The 24030-nt window shown below is 35.6% G+C and overlaps 3 protein-coding genes across 6 annotated transcripts; 2 read left to right on the forward strand and 1 right to left on the reverse strand.

Annotated features, from left to right (window-relative positions):
* LOC132607405 (zinc finger BED domain-containing protein DAYSLEEPER-like) lies at positions 1-5120 on the forward strand. 3 transcript variants are annotated; one of them, XM_060321357.1, is made up of 2 exons: positions 1-262; positions 2663-5120. In XM_060321357.1, exon 2 carries the CDS (start codon positions 2693-2695, stop codon positions 4970-4972), a length of 2280 nt encoding a protein of 759 aa, XP_060177340.1. In that variant the 5' UTR covers positions 1-262; positions 2663-2692; the 3' UTR covers positions 4973-5120. The 3 variants fall into 3 exon arrangements, with proteins under 3 accessions (XP_060177340.1, XP_060177342.1, XP_060177341.1); XM_060321359.1 differs by having other exon boundaries at positions 1-257; XM_060321358.1 differs by having other exon boundaries at positions 1-226.
* Positions 5121-6272: 1152 nt separating this feature from the next.
* On the forward strand, positions 6273-15194 carry LOC132607406 (thioredoxin reductase NTRC). The gene is made up of 10 exons (XM_060321360.1): positions 6273-6665; positions 8162-8369; positions 8473-8578; positions 9775-10040; positions 10397-10676; positions 11298-11405; positions 12338-12424; positions 12532-12636; positions 13050-13180; positions 14879-15194. Exons 1-10 carry the CDS (start codon positions 6401-6403, stop codon positions 14937-14939), a joined length of 1617 nt encoding a protein of 538 aa, XP_060177343.1. The 5' UTR covers positions 6273-6400; the 3' UTR covers positions 14940-15194.
* A 379-nt stretch (positions 15195-15573) lies between these two features.
* Positions 15574-21338, reverse strand: LOC132607407 (short integuments 2, mitochondrial-like). Of its 2 annotated transcripts, XM_060321361.1 has the most exons (8): positions 21080-21338; positions 20087-20191; positions 18757-18834; positions 18319-18460; positions 18147-18217; positions 16988-17084; positions 16206-16423; positions 15574-16049 (listed from the first exon to the last, which is right to left on the reverse strand). In XM_060321361.1, the coding sequence occupies exons 1-8, from the start codon at positions 21239-21241 to the stop codon at positions 15795-15797; spliced, it is 1128 nt and encodes a 375-aa protein (XP_060177344.1). In that variant the 5' UTR covers positions 21242-21338; the 3' UTR covers positions 15574-15794. The 2 variants fall into 2 exon arrangements, with proteins under 2 accessions (XP_060177344.1, XP_060177345.1); XM_060321362.1 differs by lacking the exons at positions 20087-20191; positions 21080-21338 and having other exon boundaries at positions 18319-18522; positions 18757-18810.
* Positions 21339-24030: the final 2692 nt, after the last annotated feature.

Consider the following 24030-nt stretch of genomic DNA (forward strand, 5'->3'; position numbering starts at 1 on the left):
GTGGCTCACGTTCAATTTACACACACTGAAAAATAAACGGACCTGATACCCAATACGAATAATTGTATTCTTAAAAAGTCCCAAATATCGTAACAAAGGTCCAGTTAGGTTTTTATCGGGTTTCAAAGCCCAATTCTACTCTTTCTCTCTCTACTGAAACCCTAGATCTGTTTCGCCGCCGGTAGCCAAACACGCCGTTGACCCGAATTCCGATCTACTTCAACAGGTCGGGTTTCCCCCAAAAAATTGAAATTTCCGTTAAGTATAGTATCACTTTTATCTTCTCTCTATTTTCCTTTTTGTTCGATTGAGTTTGTTTTTAACTTTGTATTTGTATTTCTTATTTGTGCTTTTGTTTTGTGTTTTTGTATTTGTATTTCTTTTTCTGTTAGTATTTTGTGTATATTTTTTGTTACGTAAGTTAGATTTACCATCCACATGTGGTTGTTTCTTTGTTTCATATGCATATGTGATAGTTCTCCTTGTTGTTGTTCGTTCGAAATTTAACCTTATTTGTGTTTAACTGAAATTTTTGCTGAAACATTTGTAAGAAACTTTTTAGGATCTTTTAGGTAACTTATTCTAGTTCTTCTTCTTGTTGTTTGTTCGAAATCTAACTTTCTTTTTTTTGTGTTTAATTGAAGTTTCTGCTAACATATTTATAAGAAAGTTTTTGGGATTTTTTTGGTAAATTGTTGTTGTGGGCTTGAAATTGCAGATTCCTGAGAATGATATTTTTTTGATTTCCTGGGTGTGTTTATTTTTGTTTGATCTGGGCTTTGTGTTGATTTATAACTTTTTTGATTTTCTGGGTGCGTTATATTTTGTTTTATAGATCTATTGTTCGTGAGGGTATTTGATGTGGGCTTTGTTTAGATTTATGTGTGAGCCCATGTTTGATCCATTTTCACGAATCAGATCTAGTAAGTTGATGTTTGTTTGACTTGTTTTTAGCCCATGCTTTGTTAAATGTCCATTTTGACCCTCACCTTCTTTTTTAATAAAATAAAATGCTACCTTACGAGTTCCCTTACTACTGAAATTCGGGCTGAGTTGGGCCGGGCCTTGATGGAGGTAAAGATTAGTCCTTCGTGCATTTAGTTGGCTAAAGCTTCGGGCCTTCTGTTGCAGTGTTAACGTATCATGAGATTCCCCACCCCCAACCCCACCCCACCCCCTTTGCACCCTAACTACCACTAGAACCTCAACATGCACTTAGGAGTCGTTTGGTTTAGTGGCAAGTTATGCAGAGGTTAGTAATGCAAGAATTACTCCCTCTGTTTCAATTTGTTTGTCTGGTTTTGACCTGACACAGAGTTTAAGGATGTAAAGAAGATTTTTGATGAATCTTGTAGTGTTAAATTAAAGATACATGGAATGTACCAAAATACCCTTTAATCTTGTGGTCTTAGACATACAATGTGGAAAGTTGGAATTAGAGAGTTGTCAAAAAAGTAAAGAGGCATTCTTTTTTAAACAGACTTGAAAGGAAAGTAAGACAAACAAATTGAAGCAGAGGGAGTATAATGTCGGGATTAGTAAGGCATGATTATTTCTGGTCGGATGTTTTGGTTTGATGTATTCAAAATTACACTGTCTAATTTATGGTACTTTCTTTTTTAGTCTGTTTCAGAAAAAAAAAAAAAAAAAAAAAAGAGGACATATATCTATATTTTAGAACAAAGTTTTAACTTTAAACTTCTCACTTTACCCTTAATGTGGTGATTTATACCAAAAGAAGTTTCTAAGGCATGTTTTGAACCACGAGTTTCAACATCCTCTTTAATTCTTAAATTTTGTGCCTAGTCAAATCAACCCTCACATAAAATGGACAGAGGGAGTAACATACCGCGTAAATAATTAAGATGTGTTTACTTTTTTTTCAGAAAATAAGTTTGTTTGCTATGTGGGAGGTTAGTATTGTCATTGTAGTTTTTTTTAATCTATGTATTGCTAATACTCACATTCTTATTTGACATTGTATCCGCATAAAATAACTCATAGATTCTCTATAATGAATGCGTATTATCTTATGAGGAAAGGAAGTAGTAACCTAACATTTGTACTAATAATAATTGATTTTTTCCAATCAAAAAATAACAATAATGCTGAACTTTATGTGAAGATTAGATCTCCTTATCGGACCAACCAAACAACCCCTTAATGCATTATGTTAATTTTTTTCAGTTTCTTTAAATTTATTTTTCGTTATTCATCATCAAAAAGCAGGTATTTTCACATTTATGTTGACATGCTTCTATGTTCTAGCCTCAAAAGAAAAAAAAATTGAAGTCCCTTTTGTTCCTCGTAAATTTTGACTTGCTCATTGTAAAATTTGATTACTTTTTCTAGTACTTTGTATGATCAGTTTGACCTTCTGACATTATCTTTTTTCTTGTGCTTTACTTACATGAGTCTTCTTATATGACCCATAGATAGTTCGATATTGATTTTTAGTAATCAACCTTTCTGCTAACAGCTTACAAACGAATTTGAGTTCCCTTGAAAATTATCAAATAATCATAATAATAATAATACATAAATCTAAGTTTTCTTTTAGATAAACAGTGCTACTTTAAAGCTTATATTTATTTTTTGCGTATCATCTTCTTCGATCACATGACTTAATCTTTTTTTCTTTTTTGATCATTGTATTATACAGATACTTGAGGAGTGTATTGCTGCAGATAGGATGGCAACCCCAGAAACCCCTGTTACTCCGGCAACTCCCTCTGAGAATCATGAGATGGTCCATGAACATGAGATGATACCTGAACATGAGACGGGCCATGAACACGAGATGATGGGCCATGAACACGAGATGGGCCATGAACATGAGATGATACATGAACACGAGATGGTTGAACATGAGATAGTGCTTGGCAATGAGATAGTCCCGGGCAATGAATATGAGATGATTCCAGGAAATGAGATGGTTCTTGCAGAGCCACAACCCAACATTGTTGAAACACCTCCGAATAACTCAGAAACCCAACCCGGAAAGCGAAGGAAAAAGAAATCAATAGTTTGGGAGCACTTCACCATTGAAAATGTTGGGATTGGGACTAGAAGGGCACAATGTAAGCAGTGCAAGCAATCGTTTGCGTATAGTACAGGGACAAAAGTAGCAGGCACTAGTCATCTGAAACGCCATATTGCCAAAGGAAGCTGTCCAGTAGTCCTGCGTAATCAGCAGAATAATGATCCATTGACCCCATATAGTGCACCTTCTAAGATGACTGGATATGGGGGTAGTAATGGTAATGCTGCACCTAAAAGACGTTATCGAACTGCTTCTACTCCTTACCTTGCTTTCGATCCAGACCAGTGCCGCCAGGAAATATCTAAGATGATTATCATGCACGATTATCCCCTTCACATGGTTGAGCATTCAGGCTTTCTTACTTTTGTCCAGAATCTTCAACCTCGTTTTGATATGGTCAGTTTCAACACTGTGCAAGGAGACTGTGTCGCAACTTATCTTAGAGAAAAGCAAGCCATCCAGAAGGTGATTGAGGGAGTGCCTGGGCGGATCTGCTTAACACTAGATATGTGGTCCTCCCGACACACTGTGGGCTATGTGTTCATAACTGGGCAGTATATCGACAGTGAGTGGAAAATTCACAGGAAAATACTTAATGTCATCATGGAACCATATCCAGATTCTGAGACAGCTTTCAGCCACGCTGTTGCCGCTTGCCTCTCTGACTGGAGTGTGGAGGGGAAGTTATTTTCTGTTACTATTAATCAACCACTGGGTGATGCTGCTGTTGATAATCTTAGAGCTTTACTCTCTGTGAAGAATCCACTTGTGCTTAATGGTCAATTATTGGTTGGAAATTGTCTTGCTCGAACTTTAAGCAGCATCGCCCAAGATGCGCTTAATTTCGTGCATGCAACTATTAAAAAAGTTAGAGATAGCGTGAAGTATGTGAAAACATCGGAATCTCACGAGGAGAAGTTTATTGAGCTCAAACAGCAGCTTCAGGTGCCAAGCACAAAGATGCTGACCCTTGATGACCGAACTCAATGGAACACTACATATGAGATGTTGTTGGCTGCAATGGAGTTAAAGGAAGTATTTTCATGCTTGGATACATCAGATCCTGATTACAAAGGTGCCCCAACATTGGAAGACTGGAAGCAAGTTGAGATTCTGTGCACTTACTTGAAAACCTTCTTTGACACTGCCAATCTCCTGACAGCAGCAACAATTCCAACAACCAACACATTTTTCCACGAAGCTTGGAAGATTCAATTGGAATTGGCTCGTGCTGCAGCAAGCGAAGATCCGTTCACCAGCGGCCTTACCAAAATAATGCAAGAGAAGTTTGATAATTATTGGAAGAGCTGTTGCTTGATGTTAGCTATTGCCGTAGTAATGGATCCACGCTTCAAAATGAAACTTGTTGAATTCAGTTTTTCAAAAATATATGGGGAAGAAGCAGCCAACTACGTGAAGGCTGTTGAGGAGGGAATTCATGAACTCTTTCTTGAATATGTGGCTCTTCCTCTGCCTCTAACCCCAACTTATGTCGAAGAAGTAAATGGCGGTGCTATGAGGCAGGAGGATAATGGTCAAGGCCTCGATGCCTCTTGTAACGGGCTTGGACTTACTGATTTTGACGTCTATATTATGGAGACTACGAGCCAACAGTCAAGGTCCGAACTTGATCAATATCTGGAAGAGTCCTTGCTGCCTCGTGTTCACGAGTTTGATGTCGTGGGTTGGTGGAAGCTTAACAGAATGAAGTACCCAACTTTGTCAAAAATGGCTCGTGATATCTTGTCAGTTCCTGTTTCAACCATTACAGCTGATTCTATATTCAGCACGGTTAACAAAGAGATGGATCGTTACAGGTGTTCCTTGCGACCTGAGACCGTGGAGGCCCTCATCTGTGCTAAGGACTGGCTTCAGAATGCATCTGTAGACACTTCACCTGCCCCAATCAAAATTGAAGCACCGATTTAGGTTTCGATGATGTTAAAATACTTGTCTAGAATAGCCTCTATAGCTGATTATTTCTGTTTTGTTTTAGACTGTTTAACATTTGTCTTCCGGGAATTGACTTTCTTGTATCATAATTTGGTACTATTAGGCTTACTGGAGAGTTTAGTCCCGTTTTTCGATCTCTTTTCTCATTGATGTCTGAATGCAGGAAATCAAGCTTAATCTTGTGCATGATATGAAAATGCTGATATAGTTGTGTTGCTCAAATGACTTAAAGTGTTTTTTTTCTCATTATTCAATTTTTATACTTCTGGTATTCCTTCTATTCTCTCTTAGTCCATTTATCTCGTGTTGCTTACTTTTTCATATAATGGCAATCAGTATATTCAGAATGTTGGAACTTTAGAGAAGCATGAACATCTTTCGTTTGAAGGTGTAATGTACTTACAATAACAAGTATGCAACGTCATACATACAATAATAAAATGATCTCAAGCATGTTTTTATCCCCGAAATTTAACTTTTGGCTCTAGAAAATCAAGGATATCCTTTTAATTCATCAGAAAATAATTTATGGTACGATTATACTTTTTGATGACAATAAATAAAGTACGGAGACAAATATTAGCTAATACTAGACTAATTTGCCGCTACTTGTTTTCTGGCGTGGACGACTATATGTTGCACTTTCAAGAGAAAATATCAACGTAAATGTCTGTTTTGGAAGCCCGTTTTCTTACATGGACAACTATATGTTACACTTTCAAGAGAAAATATAAACGTCAACAACAAGGATTTTGGTATAACAGTGCAACCAAAGCGACAAAAAGGAACATACACTAAAACGTCGTCTAAAATGAGATATTAAATGAAATATAACAAACATAAATATCATTTATCTCATACAATGAGGTACCTCTATAATAACAAATTATATAACTAACTCAACTAAAATCTCAGCTTCGCATGTGTAGTAGATACTCAATTACTTTGAATTCAACGATCGCATCATTAATTTTTTTTCATTTAAATGAATATTGCATCTATCTCAAAACCAATTGCTATTACACATAATTCATTCTTATTTTCTAATCTATCATTTTTATCATATATATAGTTTATATATATTCTAAGATAGTATTTTCAATTGTACAAAAAACAGTTTTTATTATATAAAAAAAAAAGAATTTTGTCATACCAAAAAGACATGTTTGGATGACATTTTTCTTCAAAGGACCAAAAACAACGTGAATATTATTTATTTTTTTCAAAAAAAAAAATATATATATAGTTGGTTGAGTGGTTATCCTCACCCCATAAAATTACGAATAGATCACACACGGCACAAAACCCAAAACAAAAGACACAAAATTGTGTGCGTGTATGCATGTGTGAGCTGAGTGTATAGTTAGTTAGAACAAACTTAAGATATCGTATGCTCCGAAACCAATGGCTAATACTACTCCAAATATTACTAACTCCGTTGGTATCGGTATCCCTATCCGGTGCAAAACCCGACCCGTATCCACTTCCATGATGGCTCCTACTCCGTCAACTTTATCAACCGCTGTTTGCATGCCGACCGGTTTGCTTGTTATAAACTCCGGTTCGAGTCGGCGAAGAGTTGACTCCGTTAACTGTCACTTGACTCGTAACCGTACGACGTCGTTTTCAATTCGGGCTTCATCGGAGCCGGTAGAAACTAGTTCTTCAGGTAAATAACTATTTAACCGCGTCTCAATTTAAGTATCTTAGTTTGGCCAGCCACGAAGTTTAAGAAATAAAAAAGAGGCTTTTGAATCTTTAGATATGTAGAATGTACCAAAATGTATTTTAATCTTGTAGTATTAAACTAGTTCTTCAGGTAAATAATTACTCCCTCTGTTTCAATTTAAATGTCTTAGTTTGACTAAGCACGGAGTTTATGAAATAAAGAGACTTTTGAATCTTCTGGTCCTAAATTAAATATGTGTGTAATGTACTAAAATGTTTTTTGAAACTTGTGGTTATAAACTTGTCATGTAGTCCCTACGTTTACTTTTACTTGTCCGCTATTCCATAAATAGATTTTCAATTTTACTTGTACAGCATATCAAGAGAAAAATAATTTATTTTTCCTGTTTTGCCCTTAGCATTAATTACTCATTTCAAATTATTTTCCAAATCCAATGCAATTATACATTAATTAATATGAGTATCATGGTAAAATATGCACTTCATTTATTATTTCTTAAGTGTGTAATGCCCATAGTGGACAAGTAAAAGTGAACGGAGGGAGTATGATGTTTGAATTGTCATCAAAATTGCATTTGAATAACAAGAAGTTGCTGGTCAATTTTGCAGGCTACGGATATTCGTTTTGGTATCCCTCCATTCCAATTTATGTGAAGGTGGTTCACTAGGCATCGAGTTTAACAGATAAAGGAATGACTTTTGAAACTTGTGGTCTAAAATAAGCTATAAAAAAATTTGTGGCTGTAAATTATTTTATTAAGAGTAAAATGGGAAGTATGAAGTTAAACTATTACTAGATATGGAAACATGTCATTCTTTTTTTAACTGACTAAAAAAGAAAGAGTGTCACATAAATTGGAACGGATGGAGTATCTTTTTGGAGCATTTTTCTTTGTCAATTGGAGTCAAAGTTGAAAGTCCACCTTAATAGTAGTAGAATTTTGATGAATAGAGTGAAATGATTGAATTGAAGTCAAAATTAAATTGAAGAAGAAGCATAAGTATCATCGAAATTACATTTAAATTATAAAAAGTTGCTGGTTAATTTTGCAGCTTGGTTCTCTAGGTACAGATACTTGAGAATAATTTTTTCATCTCATGCTTCTTTATTATTGCCTCCGTCCCAAGAGTCAAATTATATGAACTTAGACCGATATTTTAAGATATATTTTTTCACCATATTGCTTGAGAAGAATTGCACCTTATAGAACTTTTCATATAGTTTTTGAATACTAAATTGTAATTTTAAAATATTGATTTAATCTAATTCAATTTAGCTCCGAAGATTATTCAAATTGACTCTCGAGAAGCAAAATATGAGAACTAATATAGGACGGAGGGAGTATTGTTTTTTTGCTCTTTTATACAGCTGCTATGTTGCAATGTTAAATACTTTGAATTTCAACTGTCAACTTGTCTGCAGTTCTGCAATTGGAAGTATAATTCTGAGCATACTGGTGTTTTTGATTGTTGCAGCTCAGGGGGTAGAGAACTTGGTAATAATAGGATCAGGTCCTGCTGGATATACAGCAGCAATTTATGCTGCTCGGGCCAACTTGAAGCCTGTAGTGTTTGAGGGGTTTCAAGCAGGTGGTGTACCAGGAGGACAGTTGATGACAACAACTGAAGTAGAAAACTTTCCTGGATTTCCAGAGGGGGTAACTGGCCCTGACTTAATGGATAGGTACAAAAAAAGATTTTGGGCGTTTACTCTCATTCATCTATTAGAATTTTCCTTAGTTATAGACAAAAGGGTTGAATACTGAGAAATTATCTAATTTTGCTAGGATGAGGCGACAAGCAGAGAGATGGGGAGCTGAATTGTATCAGGAAGATGTGGAATTTATTGATGTGAAGAACACTCCTTTTATTGTCCAAAGTAGTGAACGTAAGGTGATGCGTCCTTTAGTTGCTGGTTACTCTGTCTATGTTCTGTTATAGCTGCTTAATCTTTAATCCCCGTCAAACTGTTTGCGTTTTCTGAATTGGAGCTTTGATCTTCTAGATTTTCATGAGAGAATGACTTCTGATATTTGATGTTTTAACTAAATTGATGGGGGAAACAATATATGGATGGCCACAATTTGTCTAGATCCCAGCAATCTTTTCTTCTTTTCTTGAGTCACTAATGATGGTTACATCTTTGAACTAATTACTAACAGTTTATATGTTTTTGTCAAGTTTTCACAATATGTTCTTAAACGAGTATCCAGAAAATTACAGGAAGTTAGATGCTAAACTTAGTTATTTTCTCATTTGGAGTAAAAAGCTAAACGGATTTCAGACATGTAATGGAAGAAGAGAAATAGACACAACATACTTCCTTTTCTTGGATAAAAAATATTTCATGCTATTCCTTACAAGGCATCTAAGTTCATGCTTTCTGGAATTTTTGATACTGAGTACAGAAAACCCAGAAAAAAAAAAATCTTCTCAAAAAAGTACAGAGACATTTTAACTACACCATGAATTCTTTATGGGTTTAATTGTTTTCCATTCAGAAGTGGTTTAATCAAGTACAAGCATAGAAGTCGTATTCTATTTTTTTGGCTTTTCTCTTTCCTTTAAGATATCTAGTTGACATGGCAGAACAAGATGCCTCACAATTTCCTGCATTTATTTTATAAGTTCAATTTGCTTCATTGTATAGAGAACAATATATTAGACTTGATCTTCTGAGTACCTTAGTCATTGATTAAAGAGTCTGACTTGTTCTCTGTACCTTTGACGTATGAAAGAAAGAGCATCCTTGGGTTGTACCTTTTACATGTGAAAGAAAGAGCATCTTTGGTTTTGTTTTCCAACTAGAATCCGTCAAGTCTTCGAGGTTCATCTGATACGTGAGATGGTCATGAAAGGTACATCCATATATGTGGTACCAGCTCTCTTTTGATTTCCTCCGCAATAACAAAAGGGATGATGGTCGCGTTTGTTTCATATGTTGTAAGAGATACTGGGCTAGAAATGCTTTGGTTCTTGCAGATTGCCAGTTTGATTCTTTAGCCTTCTAGTTGCCTTACACCCTTTGGTATGTGGTTCCCACATTAGGGTCCTTATATTGGATCACTGCTCACTTCTGTATCTTTCAGGTCAAGTGCAATAGCCTTATTGTGGCTACAGGAGCTAATGCAAGAAGGTTGGGATTACCCCGTGAAGATGAATTTTGGAGCAGAGGAATTAGTGCCTGTGCAATTTGCGATGGAGCATCACCACTTTTCAAGGGTCAGGTCCTTGCTGTTGTTGGAGGTGGTGATACAGCTACTGAGGAAGCAATATACTTAACAAAGTATGCACGCCATGTCCATTTACTTGTCCGCAAGGACCAACTAAGAGCATCAAGAGCAATGCAAGATAGGTACTGATGTTTATGTACATTTTCCTATTTTTATTTTTTGTTTTTTTCCCTCTAAATGTTATAGCACAAGGCATTAGAATTCATCTTCAAATCGAGGTTGTAATCTGATGGGCCATTTTGTTTTCTTTGGTAGAGGGTTGTTAGGGTCATATAATACTCTCCTCCTCCGTAGTTGTTTCCCTAGTTTCAACCTATCATTGCTTTTAGTTTGCTTGCTATATACCTATTTCTGTAAATGTTGTTACATATCTATTTAAACTCATTCTTTGAAGCGGATTGAATTACTAATGAGCTATATATTTCGAGTTTCAACTCCCTGAAATGTTTGTTTAACAGGTTGATTATGGGGAATGCAGAGTTTTCAACAATCCAAACATCACTGTGCATTTCAACACTGAGACCGTGGATGTCGTCAGCAACCCAAAAGGCCAGATGTCAGGAATTTTGATCAGAAAAGCTGATACTCAGGAAGAATCTGTGCTTGAAGCAAAAGGCTTGTTTTATGGCATAGGTCATTCGCCAAATAGTCAACTGTTGGAAGGCCAAGTTGAACTTGATAGCTCGGGATACATATTGGTCAAGGAGGGAACAGCAAACACATCTGTGGAAGGTGTATTTGCAGCTGGAGATGTGCAGGTACTTACAGCAATTTATTATTTCATTCCTGCTGTGCTTTCCAGCAGTTTATTATTTCATTTCTGCTGTGCTCTCTCCTTTTTTTGTAACAATCCTTGTACTTCAAGTGGTAATTGTACTCCTAAGAAAGCTCAGGTTAATTATGCATGGCCCCTTTAGATGTATCATGTGTTCTATGGATGAACAACATGAATTCTAGCCTGGTCATTGAAACGTCTGAATTGATTTCTCAAGAAAAGTTTGAGTCGAATAAGTTCCTCTTTAGCAGGGACAGGTGTGGAATAAGAAATTGGTACAACTTCTGTTTTAAAAACTTAATTTTAAGGTGTTGCAATGAGAGGGGGAGCCATCCAATAAAATATAATGTGATGCCATTTCTTAGACCTTCTCTTTATGAATTCTTAGGTGCCTGGATAGTGGAGATCCTGAGATTAACTCATGATTGGATAAAACATTTCTTTTTTTCCTTTGAATTTATTCCCCCACGCCCCCCCCCCCCCCCCCCCCCCTTTTTTTTTTCCATGTAGAATGAAACTCATCTTGTGTTTTGCATTTGTCTTTGCAACTTCTTATAGTGAGATACTTCGTCATATCACCATGACATGTTTTTTCCATATGTAGGATCATGAATGGAGGCAAGCCGTCACTGCAGCTGGCTCAGGATGTGTAGCTGCTCTATCAGTGGAGAGATATCTTACAAGCAAAAATCTTCTTCTTGAATTCCACCAGGTATCTGACTTCTAAAAGTAACTGATTTTGCGGTCCTGTTTATTTGCTTTAAGAGTCATTTTATACATGTTCTCAAGTGGTTTTTAACCCAGCTCCTGACCATTGTCCACTTTATCTAATCTTTGCATTTTCTTCAATGGTAGGTATTTGTAAATTTCATAGCCTTCATATCCCCATGAAATGCAAGTTATTAGTCTTGGTAAAAAAAGTTGCAAGTTATTAGCTGGTAAAAGTGCTTGTATCCTAGTGATCTAATTTAGTGCTTCGTAAAATGTATAGAATACTTATGTAGGGTGTTAGACTATTCATGGGAAGCTACCTGCAGGCCCAGATGAAGTTGTCTACACTTACTGGATGGTATCTGAATGTGGTTGACCATATAACAGAGCCTTTAGAACATTATTACTTATGGATTGTCATATCGTCTATGACAGAAAGAGTTTTGTATGAACTTTTTTTAGCTTTATGAGTTTATCTTGATTGTGAGAATTCTATCAAGGTGGTCTGACAAAGAAATTGTTGTGCTTTCTGAAATATCAAAGAGGTGCATTTAAAGTTCTCATTTGAGTTACCCAGTCAATTTACTTTTTTTAATGGAGAAACAGAAAGCTAGAGAAATACGTTCTAATGGTTGATTAATTTATGGATGCTTGGCACTGCTGCATTTTCTTCTTTTTTGTCCTGAGTTTTTGGGTGATATTATATAGTATGAGTAATTTATATTTACTACTTTTTATTTACCTTATAAAAAGTAAGATGTATTTGTACTACTTTATGGGTTACATATGAAGTAAACTGGGTTACTCCAAGCAAGGGGCTTCTGACTTCCCTAACAGAATATAAATATCCTTCGAATTTTTGCTATTCTGCAATATGCCTAGACCAATAGTTCATTATCTAATGTAGCTTCCTGAACTTTTTGATCTCATCAGCCCGCTACTGAAGAAGTTAAGAAGGAACTCACTGAGAAAGATGTCCACGAAGGTTTTGATGTAACACTTACAAAGCACAAGGGGCAGGTATGATATCTAGGAAACTTAGATCTTTCTGAATGTTATGTTTGAATGTCCATTTATCATATTCAGCTTTCCTATCTGATAATCATTTACACTGTTTTCCTTCTCAGTATGCTTTACGGAAATTGTACCATGAGAGCCCAAGGCTTATGTGTGTACTGTATACATCACCAACATGTGGTCCATGTAGGACCTTGAAACCGATTCTAAGCAAGGTATGCAACTCATTTTGATAGAAATCTTACCAAGGATGTTTAACTTGTAAGTGTCCTTTCAATTAGCCATCACAAAGACCAATCTGTGAAGAGTGAAGTGTTAGGCCCTGTCAAACTTTATCGATGTACTGTGTGGTAATTTGCCTTAAAAGATTCTGTTTCAATGTAATTTATCATTTTGAAGAAAGTTGAGGACTTGAAATCTTATGATCTTGATGAGGAATATCTTGAGATAAACCTTAAAGAACCTCTAATAAAGGTTGTCTAAGAGCTTTGTGCTTCGAATGACTTGCATTTTCTTTTACTTCTACTCAGTAATAGTTGATTCGATTGGCTGCTTTTGCTGTTGAGTACTGGCTTTCTGGCTTTTGTAGTGCTTACAACTAACCTGTTCAATTGTGCATGTGCAACAGGTCATAGATGAGTTTGACAAGCATGTCCACCTTGTTGAGATTGATATTACTGAAGATCCAGAGATTGCTGAGGCAGCTGGGATTATGGGTACTCCATGTGTGCAGTTTTTCAAGAACAAGGAAATGCTCAGGTTGGTTACATTTGTTTTTTTTCCCTTTAAAAAGTATATAAATGACCTGAATAGCTGTCTTCTTATCTTAATTCTTTGTTGCACGACTTCCATCTATTGAACTTCCATAATTTCACCATACACCAAGTAAAATAAGCCTAGCTACTCATTGCTCAAGCCCTGTGAACTTTATTTCATCAGAAATGCAAATTCTTGCAGCTTCACTCTTTTCTTCTTCTTTTTTTTTTTTTTTTTTTTTTTTTGTTTCAGAAGAAGAAGGTAACAGTTGTATTACTATGAAACAATAAACTTAAGCACCCCAAAAAAGGTGCTCAGTTTAGATCTTTGCAAACAGCAAAAGGGTATAAAAAACCCTGTCCAAAAACCTATATTTTTATACATTGCCTATCAAGTCAACTAATTCACCTACTTCCGTCCACAGATTCTGTTTACACCAAAAAAAGAACAGACTAAGACGGTTCATCCTAATTTTCTTGATAGAACTACTAGTGCCATTGAAAAATCAAGCATTCCTTTCCTTCCACAAACTCCACCAGATGCAGGCAGGGATGATCTTCCACCACTCCTCCTCACCACTCCTCCTCACCACCTCTCTTCCCTATACTCCACCAGCTGCTTAAAATTCCCGAAGTAGTGCTAGGAATAACCCAATTTATCCCTAAGATACAAAAGAACATGTGCCACAGATTTAAACTTGTCTTGCAGTGTAAAAAGATGTTCATTGCTTTCGACCTCCTGGTCACATAGAAGACATCTTGAACAAATCTGGAAACCTCTTCTTTGTAAATTTATTTGAGTTAGGCATGCTTTCCTAATCACCAGCCAAACAAAACATGACACCTTCACTGGAATATTTACTTTCCAGACTTGTTTCCATGGCCAATTTACCTTTACTGGGCCTCTTTGATTCAATATCCAGTGTATAGATTTTACTGAGAAAGTCCCTTTACTATTCAATCTCCATCTGGTTCTATCAGGGCAGTCAGATGAACCACCAAAAGTTCCCAGTAACTGTAGCAATGTTATAAAGCTCTCAACTTCCCAATCATCTGGTTCTTGCAGCTTCTCTCTTAGTTTTCATTGTCCTGAATCGATTTCCTTATATTACTTCAAGATTCTTTTTCCTTTAATATTTATGTTTCATAGGAAAATATCATCTTTGACTAGATCCTCTCTCTTTTAGCTGTCCTAGACTTATTACATGGCAAATGAGGAAAAAAGAACCTACAACTCTGTATATATTGCTCATTCTCCTTGCCTGATTGTTCCCTTCTAGATGACAGTACACTCTGCTACTCGGGTCTATCATCAAATGCTGCCCCCTTACGTCACTTCCTTTCGCCACTACTATGGCATAGTATAAATATTTATGTCCAACTGAACACCTGAACGTAATTTAGGGAATGAGTTTTTATCTGTTGAATGTTTTCCATGAAATTTGTGGAAAATATTTCACAACCAACCCAATGGAGCTTCACATTCTGCTTGTGTTATGCTAGCTTTAGCATTATTAGTGGTTGAACCACTTTCTTGCAAATTATCATTTGCTTCTATCTCCTGCCCTAATTTCTGCAGCATTTGCTTTCTGCCCTGAACACCTGTAGAGAAAGTCATTGAACAGAGCAAGTCTCGTAGCATTAAATTCATAAGCAGCTCGACTTACACTCATGCTAATTCCACTCTTTTCTGTATATGCAGGACGGTATCAGGTGTCAAAATGAAGAGAGAGTATAGAGAGTTTATTGAAGCAAACAAGTGAAGGCTTTTCTGTTAATTCTTTGTACAACTTCCATTTTTTCCCCTTCACTAAGTTTTACTTTTCTAATGCATGGTACCCAAATCAATTTTGTTCAGAATGGATAATTCAATAACAGCCCAATACCTGTATTAGCTCATAATACGTAGAAGTCATACATCAAATGTTGTTTGTGTCGCAAATTTAAAAAGCACTCAAGAAACTGAGATCGCATTCTTTGGCAAGTAGCCTTAATTTTTATCTATTGGATTGGCGCAAGTTGTTTTCAGAAGAGCACGTCTCTTCTTTTCCACAACGCATTCATCAGGAGGAAATGGGTGAACATAGCCGTTTACAAAAACGTCGCACAGTTCCAACTGGACTATGAACTTCAAAAATGTGTTGTGGAATTGAAAATTTCTCCAGAACGCCTCAATTAAAAGTTGCAGTGATAAAAGGGAGTTTCATAACTATAGTACTTATAAGACCCATTTCCATAGTCTGAGAATTCCTATGATACCATGAAGAGAATGAGCTAAACAGAAAAACCCAAGTAATTCTGTAGATTATTGGATACCACTAATTAATCAATCGCCTAAATTGTTTAGTTCACATTATATTAACTAAAGAAATACCATCGAAATTATAACCAACAAAGTGAACTTGAAAATGTTGCATGCAGCAATGCTCGATGCTTTTTGCTTAAAAAATGTTACTACAAGATTCATAAAATAAAGTTTAGTGATATTGGGGCGAATTATTCAAGCAAAATTTGATAACGAGATCAAGGTAGAGGAACGAGATACTAAAAAAAAATGATAATACACTATGGTACAGACTTTTGCTTTCAGTTGCAGATAACAAGTTTAAAAGGATGATTCAAGATACAGAATCAGAGACATCAGGAACATCGTCTAGGATGACAGGACCTAGTTTCCCTGTTCTAAACAAAGTAAGAAATTTCTTTGATACCATTATCCGAGCCTCTGAAGCCTTATGAGGTATCTTCAGAGCCTTCTGCAACGCTTCAAACTGGTGGTCTATTAGGATCTCCAGGTTAGATTCATCTTCCAAACTACCACTGGACTCCGAGAGAGTGCTGCAGAGTGTGCGTTGGACTTCACTTACCATATCCTGCACACAAAGGACCTTCGTAAAAACAATGGCAACAAAAACAGAAGCAGAAGATTAAAAAAACACAATTAATTGAGTTTGTTTTATACATTAAAAAGGTATGGGAAAATACAGTAGAGTTTTTAAGAATACCAAATTCTAAAATCATTTTTTCACCTGAACACGGTAGACTTTAGATTTGTTCATGGGCTTCTTTCCCTTGCTTTGAAGATCCTTGATAATACTTTCAGGTTTGTTTTCCAACTCATGGTGAAGGTCCATACTTTCCCTTTCAACCAAGTGCTTCCACTGAAGAGGAGTTCCTCGAGTGTTTAAAACAGCTAATAGGTATTGAGCAATTCGCTCTTCACCAACTACAGAATCTTTTACGGACCCTGCAGAAGCATATACCGTATAAATAAGAAATACCTTGAAATTGGACCAGAATAAATAACTAAGTGTAGTCATAGATCCTGCTTCAATTTGGTAACATGTTGCTCATTTGTATGGTAGTTTCTTTCTCCCACCTACTGCAAATTACAGAACCCTGAGGTTATTATTTACTTATTTTGTTTTTACTATTTTGATAAGTGACGTTACCTGACTTGTTTTTGGGAAGTGTGACATAACTTCATATCCCATCAGCTTAGAACAGCCAATGGACCAACTAAACCTAACTGAAGCTTATATAATGTATTGACTGAGAAGTGTAAACACCAAAAACTAACTTCATGTAATCATTCGTTTTCCTTGACTCGTGCAGTTGTGCTTTGGGAGCTATATAGCTGGTGGGACAGGAGGTGATTAAGCAGGCCAGAAAAGACAATAATCACGCCTATCAAGTAATGCAACAAAATTAGTTCCAAATGGCCTTTGTCAACTCGTCTTTCCAAGATTATCAGTAGAATAAAAGAACTTCAAGGACAATTTTATAATCTACTGTTCAAATAGGTACACACCTGCAAGAGCCAGCTTTAGCCCGGTTTCTATGTCTGGAATAGTTGGAACCAACACTCCTGGAGAGTCCAGCACATAGACGCTAGGTCGATGTGCAATCTGTATGCAATAGCGTTTTAGTATCAGTAAGAATAAGCAACAAAAATGCACCCAATAAATGGTGCCACAAATAAAATTAAATAATCATGAAACTGTGTAAAGTCACAGGACCTCATGGAAATAGGGAGAGAGAAATACGAAAGATCAAAAAGTCATTCAGGAAAACTGAGAATGCTATGAGTTGACGAGAAGTTTTTGAATAAATTAACTATCGTCACCGCATATTTTGGTCTTCCACTTCTTTAAGTTGTTTAGAAAGTCAATATCTCTCATTTTTTTCTTTTTGAAAAGAGATAAAAAAGGCTGAATCGACAAAACAATGCTTTATACATATGAATGCAATCTGAATCTCAGAGAAGATAACTGGTTTTCCAGCTAGACTAGGGACTCCAAAAGCATGTTTTTTATGGATTTTGTTTTTTGTTTTTTCCAAAATGGTGGGGTTCGGGCCAGCTCATGTGCACCTCGACTATTCCACAAGGTACTTTCTGTCCCCCACCGACACAGCTAACGGATAACTCTGCCCATCAAGACTTAGGCCAATGGGACGAAATCATCTACGAAGTAGTATTTTTTGTGTCAGCTAGGATTTGAACATTGATCTTCAAGGTTTGGAACCACTTCATTGATTACTAGGTCACACTCTTGGGAGCCGCAAGCATATATTTTACTACTGATAAGCCCAGAAGTACAGATGCACAGTGAATATGTTTAACCATCATGCAAAAAAATAGATTGTCTAACCAAAATAACTTCCTGTAGTAGAGCTATATAAAACCAGGGTTTTTTCCTTGACTAAAAGTGGTCAGAATAAGATGAAAGACTGAAAACAAGATATCTGGTGAACTGCACACCGCCTCATATATGCAGAAACCGTTACCGAAGAAATAATTTCAACTTAGCTTTTTTAAAGTTACAATTCCAGGGATCTACTGCATATACTATCCAGCTAGTGTAGAGTAATTGTTTTTTTTTTTTTTCCAAAAAAAAAAAAAAAAAAAAAAAAGGGGGGGGGGATGAAAGTGCATAATCTGACCCTCTATGTTATTGAATATTTCTAACCTTGAATCCAGCAATATCTTGAGTAACACCAGGCAAAGGCCCCACCCTAGCCTTCTTCATCTTCTCCTGCACTAAGATTATAACCATCAATAGATAGTACACTCGAAAACACAGCCACTACAGCTTCCTATAACAACACCAAAAGAGAATCACCAACAAAAACAAGCCTCACCTGGAAATCGAGATAATGCAATTTGATGGATGGAGTTGATTAAAGCCGATTTGCCAACATTAGGAACACCCACCACCATGACAAGGAGAGTAGGTTCCCTTGTCATAAGCTCCTTCAGTTTGAACTCAACCAGATCAAGAAGCTTTGGAATATGAATCATAGAAATTGGATTAAAAACTCTCATAAGAAATGCAAACTCGCAACCTATAAAAAAAATGCAAACTCACAACCTATAAAAAAAAATGCAAATTTCTTGATCCAAGATTAAAACATAAAGAACATATGCTACTTATAAGAGAAAATCTAATGCATTGATTGCAATCTGCATTTATTATTATTATTACGAAAAAGAATTAAAAGGTAACTATAGCTGCATCTTTTACATGTTAACGAATATCAGCATAATAAGAGCAGAGCATGGAAAAAAAGATGGCTAACCTTATGTACAGAACTTCGACTGTGTGCATTTATTGGGAGGCACTCTTGTTTACGTGAATTGAAATGACTAATCCAACTCTGCATGGAATGAAAACAGAAGTTTCACCAACTAAAATTTGAAAAGCCAATACCAAGTAGTTGTAGATTTATATAATTCCTAACAAGTATTCCCTCAAACAAGCCAAAGTTTCAAAGTTGATAAAATAAAAAATGTCAAAATAATTGCATTCTAATAGCGATCATCAAAATATTTGATGTTAATGACAACTCCATGAAAGAACTAACTAGTAAAATGACAGATGATAGCAAACATAAGACTAAACAGCTTTGAGATTCTAAGTACAACTAGAACATTGTTAGAGACGACATAAAATGTCAACCCGATAAGCAATTGCATTGTCTTTGCCGTGTGCTAATAATAGTATCTCATAAGGTAAAGAAAATTTCTATTGCATTCGTAACAGACAAGAGCGTGTGTTGATACACAAAAAGGATGCAAACTTTAGAATTATTTGTTAAGGTTCTACTTATTCTTGGTGGACCATCGGTATACAAGTAGCAAATGCTGCACAGCTTTGGACTTCATAAAGAAAATTTAACTTAACGAAGATGCTCATATCGGAAAGAGAAGCTTATCTTTTCCCTTTTTAATGTGATTGTTATATTCTCAAGGTGAAAAGAACTTGAATCAATAGGCACCCAAGGGTGTGGCCTAGTGGTCAATGAAGTGGATTGAGAATCATGAGGTCTTAGGTTCAAATCCCAATGGAGGCAAAAACACTAGACAGTATTTTCCCATGCCTTGGTGGACAGAGTTATCTAGTAAATGTGCTGGTGGGAGGTAGCAAGCCGGGCTCGGACACCATAGTTATGAAGAAAAAAAACACTTGAATCAATAGTGAATAAGGTACAAGGAACGCGACTTTACAGTCAGTGAACAATCAATCTGTTCTATTAATACATACATGAACAAAAGATGCAAACTTTAGGATTATTTGTTAAGGTTCTACTAATTCTTGGTCGACCCTCGGTATATAAGTACCAAATGATGCACGACTTTGGACATCACAAAGGCAATTTAACTTAACCAAGATGCTCATTTCGGAAAGGGAAGCTTATCTCTACGCTTTTAATATAATTGATATATTCTCAAGGTGAAAAGTACTTGAATCAGTAGTGAATAAGATACAAGAATGCAACTTTACAGACAGTGAACAGTCAATCTATTCTACTAAGCTCCCTATAATTTTTTTTTTTTTTAAAAAAAACTTTGAAAAAGGAATTATTGGCATTTACTACTGCATGAAGAGGAGTGTTAGAAATTAGATACATGCATGAGGTTGCGGTTGGCCAAATCTTGCTTATTCAGGGCAATCACACGCCTTTTTCCGGATAGCATCGGCTGCAAGTCTTCATTCGCCGACGACAACGGTATCTGCACACACACACACACACAAAATAATTGAACCAAAAACAGCAAAATTCATCAAAATAAATGACCAATGTGTTCTTGAATACAGAATAAAAAAACAATTTGTGAGAACCATAGGTTCAAATTCCAGCGGAAACAAAAATAGTACTCCCTCTCTCTCAATAATGACACCATTTGACACGACAAAGTTTAAGAAAGCAAAAACTGAAATTTGTGGTCTAAAACAATATCTAGACATTTGTGTGATTATAAATCGTTTCATCAAAGTATAAGAGAAATTTTAAAGTTAAATTGTTTCTAATTATAGAAATTGTGACATACTAAAAAGTAAAGGGTATCACATTAATTGACACTAAGGAAGTAGGTAATTTCTCACCATGTGGACAAAGTTTAAGAAAGAAAGATAGACTTTTAAAATTTGTGATCTAAAACAAACCTTAAACATTTGTGTGACTGTAAATCATTTCACTAAGGTAAAAGAGAAATTTTAAAGTTAAATTGTTTCTAATTATAGAAATGTGACATTTTTTTTTTTGTACAGACTAAAACGAAAAGGGCGTCACATTACTTGGCTTAGAGGGTGATTTCTCACTATATGTCCTAACCTTGGTGGGCAGAGTTTAAGAAAGAAACACACACTACTGATACTGATATTTGTGGTGTAAAGTAAACCTCAGACATTGGTAAAATAGAAATTTTAAAGATAAATTATTTTTAATTATACAAAGCTATACATTCTTTTAAGATAGACTAAAAAGCAAATGATGACACATTAATTCACTGACAGACGACCAGGTGATTTCTCTCCATCTATTCAAATCTTGGCGCACAGAGTTACCTGATAAATGGTATTAAAAAAAAAGAAGACAATTTATGGAAGTAAGACCATACACGGGCATCACGAACTTCAATAACAAGATCAGATACTTTAAGGCGTTGACGAATAGCACGTGTGGCAGCAGCCATATGACCTGGATACCAATTGATATTTCCACCACTTTTTGTGAAACCCATTTGCCCTAACCATCCTTTCTTCACCACTCCACTTCCCATTTCTTTCTGTTTTAATTTTGCTTAAACCCTGAATCTTGAATTCACTGTAATATAAATGGAGTTTCCTTAAACCCTCTTTCAGTTTGTTTTTTTTTTTTTCCCCATGTTAAGTGTTGTAACAATGGTTCTTATCATGGGCCTATCTCAATGATCCAGAATGAGAATTTAAGGAAGCCCAACAAGCTTTCAATAGATGATAAAATTTACAAAATAGCCATCTTTTAGCCGCTAAAATTAGCAAAATGGTATTCCTTCTATCTTAATTTATGTGATATATTTTTCTTTTTAGTCTTTCCCAAAAAGAATCAGACATTTCTATATTTAAAAATATTTTAACTAAAAAATTTTCCTTTTATTTAAGCCACACAAATATCTGTGACTTGTTTTAGACCACAAATTTCAAAAGTTTTCTTTTCTTTCTGAACCTCCATGCTTTGTCAAACTATATCATATAAATTGGGACGAAATTAAATCTCCAGTACATTGTTATGAATTTTGATAGTGAAATGTGAGACTCCATAACAATGAATATTTTTTAAAATATGATGAAAAAAAATGACTAGTAAATGTTATTTCTATATTGGGGACAAAGGGGCTAAAAGTTAAATAGGACCTTAAGAAATTGATCCAACTTGTACTCTTTTCTTTGTGTTCTATTTCATCATATTTGAAGGAGAAAGATAAAATTATAGCATTAAAGTTGGATATATATCTAAAACTAATGATCGTGTTGAATGGCCCGATATTCAACATGTAATGCTTAAAATGGGTTTTCACAATAAGTTTGTTGATTGGGTCATGACTTGTGTAACAATTGCGTCTTTTGCCTTTAATTTAAATGGGGACATCTAAGGGTCTGTTATTCCATCTAGGGGCTTACGACAAGGGGATCCTCTGTCACCTTATTTATTTTTTATTTGTGCAGAAGGGCTTTCAAGATTATTGCACTCAACTGACAACAAGGAACTTTAAAAGGCTTGAAGTTGGCAAGAAACGGACCTTCAGTTTCACATTTATTTTTTGCGGATGACTTGTTTATTTTTTTGTAATGCTGATATGAGTAGTGTTTCTCAAATTAATTATGTCCTGGACACGTATGCAAGATGCTTGGGACAAGTGATTAACTATGAGAAATCTGCAGCTTTCTTTAGCAAGAACATTACAGAAGAGGAAAAATCAAAATTTTGCTCTACTCTTGGTAATATATAATTATGTACATGGGGGTAATATTTAGGGTTGCCTGCTGTCGTAGGAAAATCTAAAAAAGAAATGATGTCTTTTATAAAAGAAAGAATTTTATCTAAAATTAAGAGTTGGAACGGAAAATTCTTAAGTCAAGCCGGAAAGGAAGTCCTATTAAAATCTATTTCAGCAGTTATCCCTTCTTACGCTTTATCCTGTTTCCAAATGCCTGATGGATTATGTAAGGAAATCACAAGTATATTTTCTAACTTTTGGTGGGGTGAGAATGATGAGAAGTGAAAAATGCATTTCAAAAGATGGGAAAAACTGTGTGAACCGAAATTTAGAGGTGATTTGGGATTTCGGGACTTGAAAGCTTTTAACATGGCTCTCCTAGCCAAACTAGCTTGGAGAAATTTGACTGAACCTGACTTGCTAGTTTCTCAAGTGCTAACAAGTAAGTATTTCCCGAATGATTCTTTGTTACTTGTACATGCACATAGGTATACTTCTTGGGTGTGGCGAAGCATTTTGTGGGGACGTGATCTCTTAGTTAAAGGTGTCAAATGGAACATCTCCAATAGTACATTAGGGAGAGTGTGGAAGGATCCATGGTAGCCGAGAGACAATTCTTTTTATCCATTTAGTATAAATAGTGGTGTCTCACAAAACTTAAAAGTTTCAAACTTGATAGATCATAATACTAACTCTTGGAAACCAACTATTGAATACTTTACTTAATGAGGATGATGTCAATACTGTTCTCACCATTCCATTATCTCTTAGGGATAGCAATGATAGACTTATTTGGCATTTTACAAACTCTTGCAAGTATGAAGTAAAGTCTGGTTATCATTTAGCATAACTTGTCCTATCACATCATAACAGTTTGGCTAGTCAACCAGAGAGTAGTTCCCAACGTTTCCCCAAATCCGTCTGGAATCAACTTTGGTCCATGAATATTAAAAATAAGTTGAAGCATTTTTTGCGAAAATGTATCTTAAATACTTTACCGGTTAGAAATATTATTGCAAAGAGAATACGGACCATAGATTCAACTTGTCCTATGTGTGGTTTGGAGCCTGAAACTTTAGAACACATGTTTTTCAAATGTCCTAGATCTGTTAAGGTGTGGAAAAGAAGCCCTATCCTTTGGCCTGACTTGCACCTAAATTCAGATTTTTCAACGTGGTGCTATAAACTATATTTGGATACTAACAAATTTCCAAATGCTAAAACTTTAATGCAATTATCAATATCTATTTTATGGATGATTTGGAAAGCTAGAAATGATTATTTATTTAATTCCTTGCAACGAAGTGATGCTGAAATTTTATCAAAAGTTTTATATGATTTTGGTGAGTTTACAGAGGAACTAAATAGGGTAAAGACTATGCGACCGGAGCTACAGGTTGTGACTAACTCCACTGCCTAACTACTTCTCCAAAAAGTGTGTTACTTTATATGATGCAGGTATGGTTCAAAATACGCGTCAAACAAGTATTGCAATGGTTGCCTTGAAGGCTAATGGTAATGTTTGTGTGATGATATCTAGAATCTCAGAAATTATCTAGATGATGTAGCTTTTATGTATATAAGTAGACGTG

The sequence above is a fragment of the Lycium barbarum genome, chromosome 8, assembly GCF_019175385.1.
Source record: "Lycium barbarum isolate Lr01 chromosome 8, ASM1917538v2, whole genome shotgun sequence".
Taxonomy (NCBI): domain Eukaryota; kingdom Viridiplantae; phylum Streptophyta; class Magnoliopsida; order Solanales; family Solanaceae; genus Lycium; species Lycium barbarum.

Coding starts and splice junctions, on each gene's coding strand:
- LOC132607405 (XM_060321357.1), top strand. CDS start 2,693: ATGGCAACCCCAGAAACCCCTGTTACTCCGGCAACTCCCTCTGAGAAT.
- LOC132607406 (XM_060321360.1), top strand. CDS start 6,401: ATGGCTAATACTACTCCAAATATTACTAACTCCGTTGGTATCGGTATC. Junction 8,579..9,774: donor TCCAAAGTAGTGAACGTAAG/GTGATGCGTCCT, acceptor TGTATCTTTCAG/GTCAAGTGCAATAGCCTTAT. Junction 10,041..10,396: donor TCAAGAGCAATGCAAGATAG/GTACTGATGTTT, acceptor TGGGGAATGCAG/AGTTTTCAACAATCCAAACA.
- LOC132607407 (XM_060321361.1), bottom strand. CDS start 21,241: ATGGGAAGTGGAGTGGTGAAGAAAGGATGGTTAGGGCAAATGGGTTTC. Junction 18,835..20,086: donor CCAACCGCAACCTCATGCAT/GTATCTAATTTC, acceptor CATTCCATGCAG/AGTTGGATTAGTCATTTCAA. Junction 17,085..18,146: donor AAGATATTGCTGGATTCAAG/GTTAGAAATATT, acceptor TATTGCATACAG/ATTGCACATCGACCTAGCGT.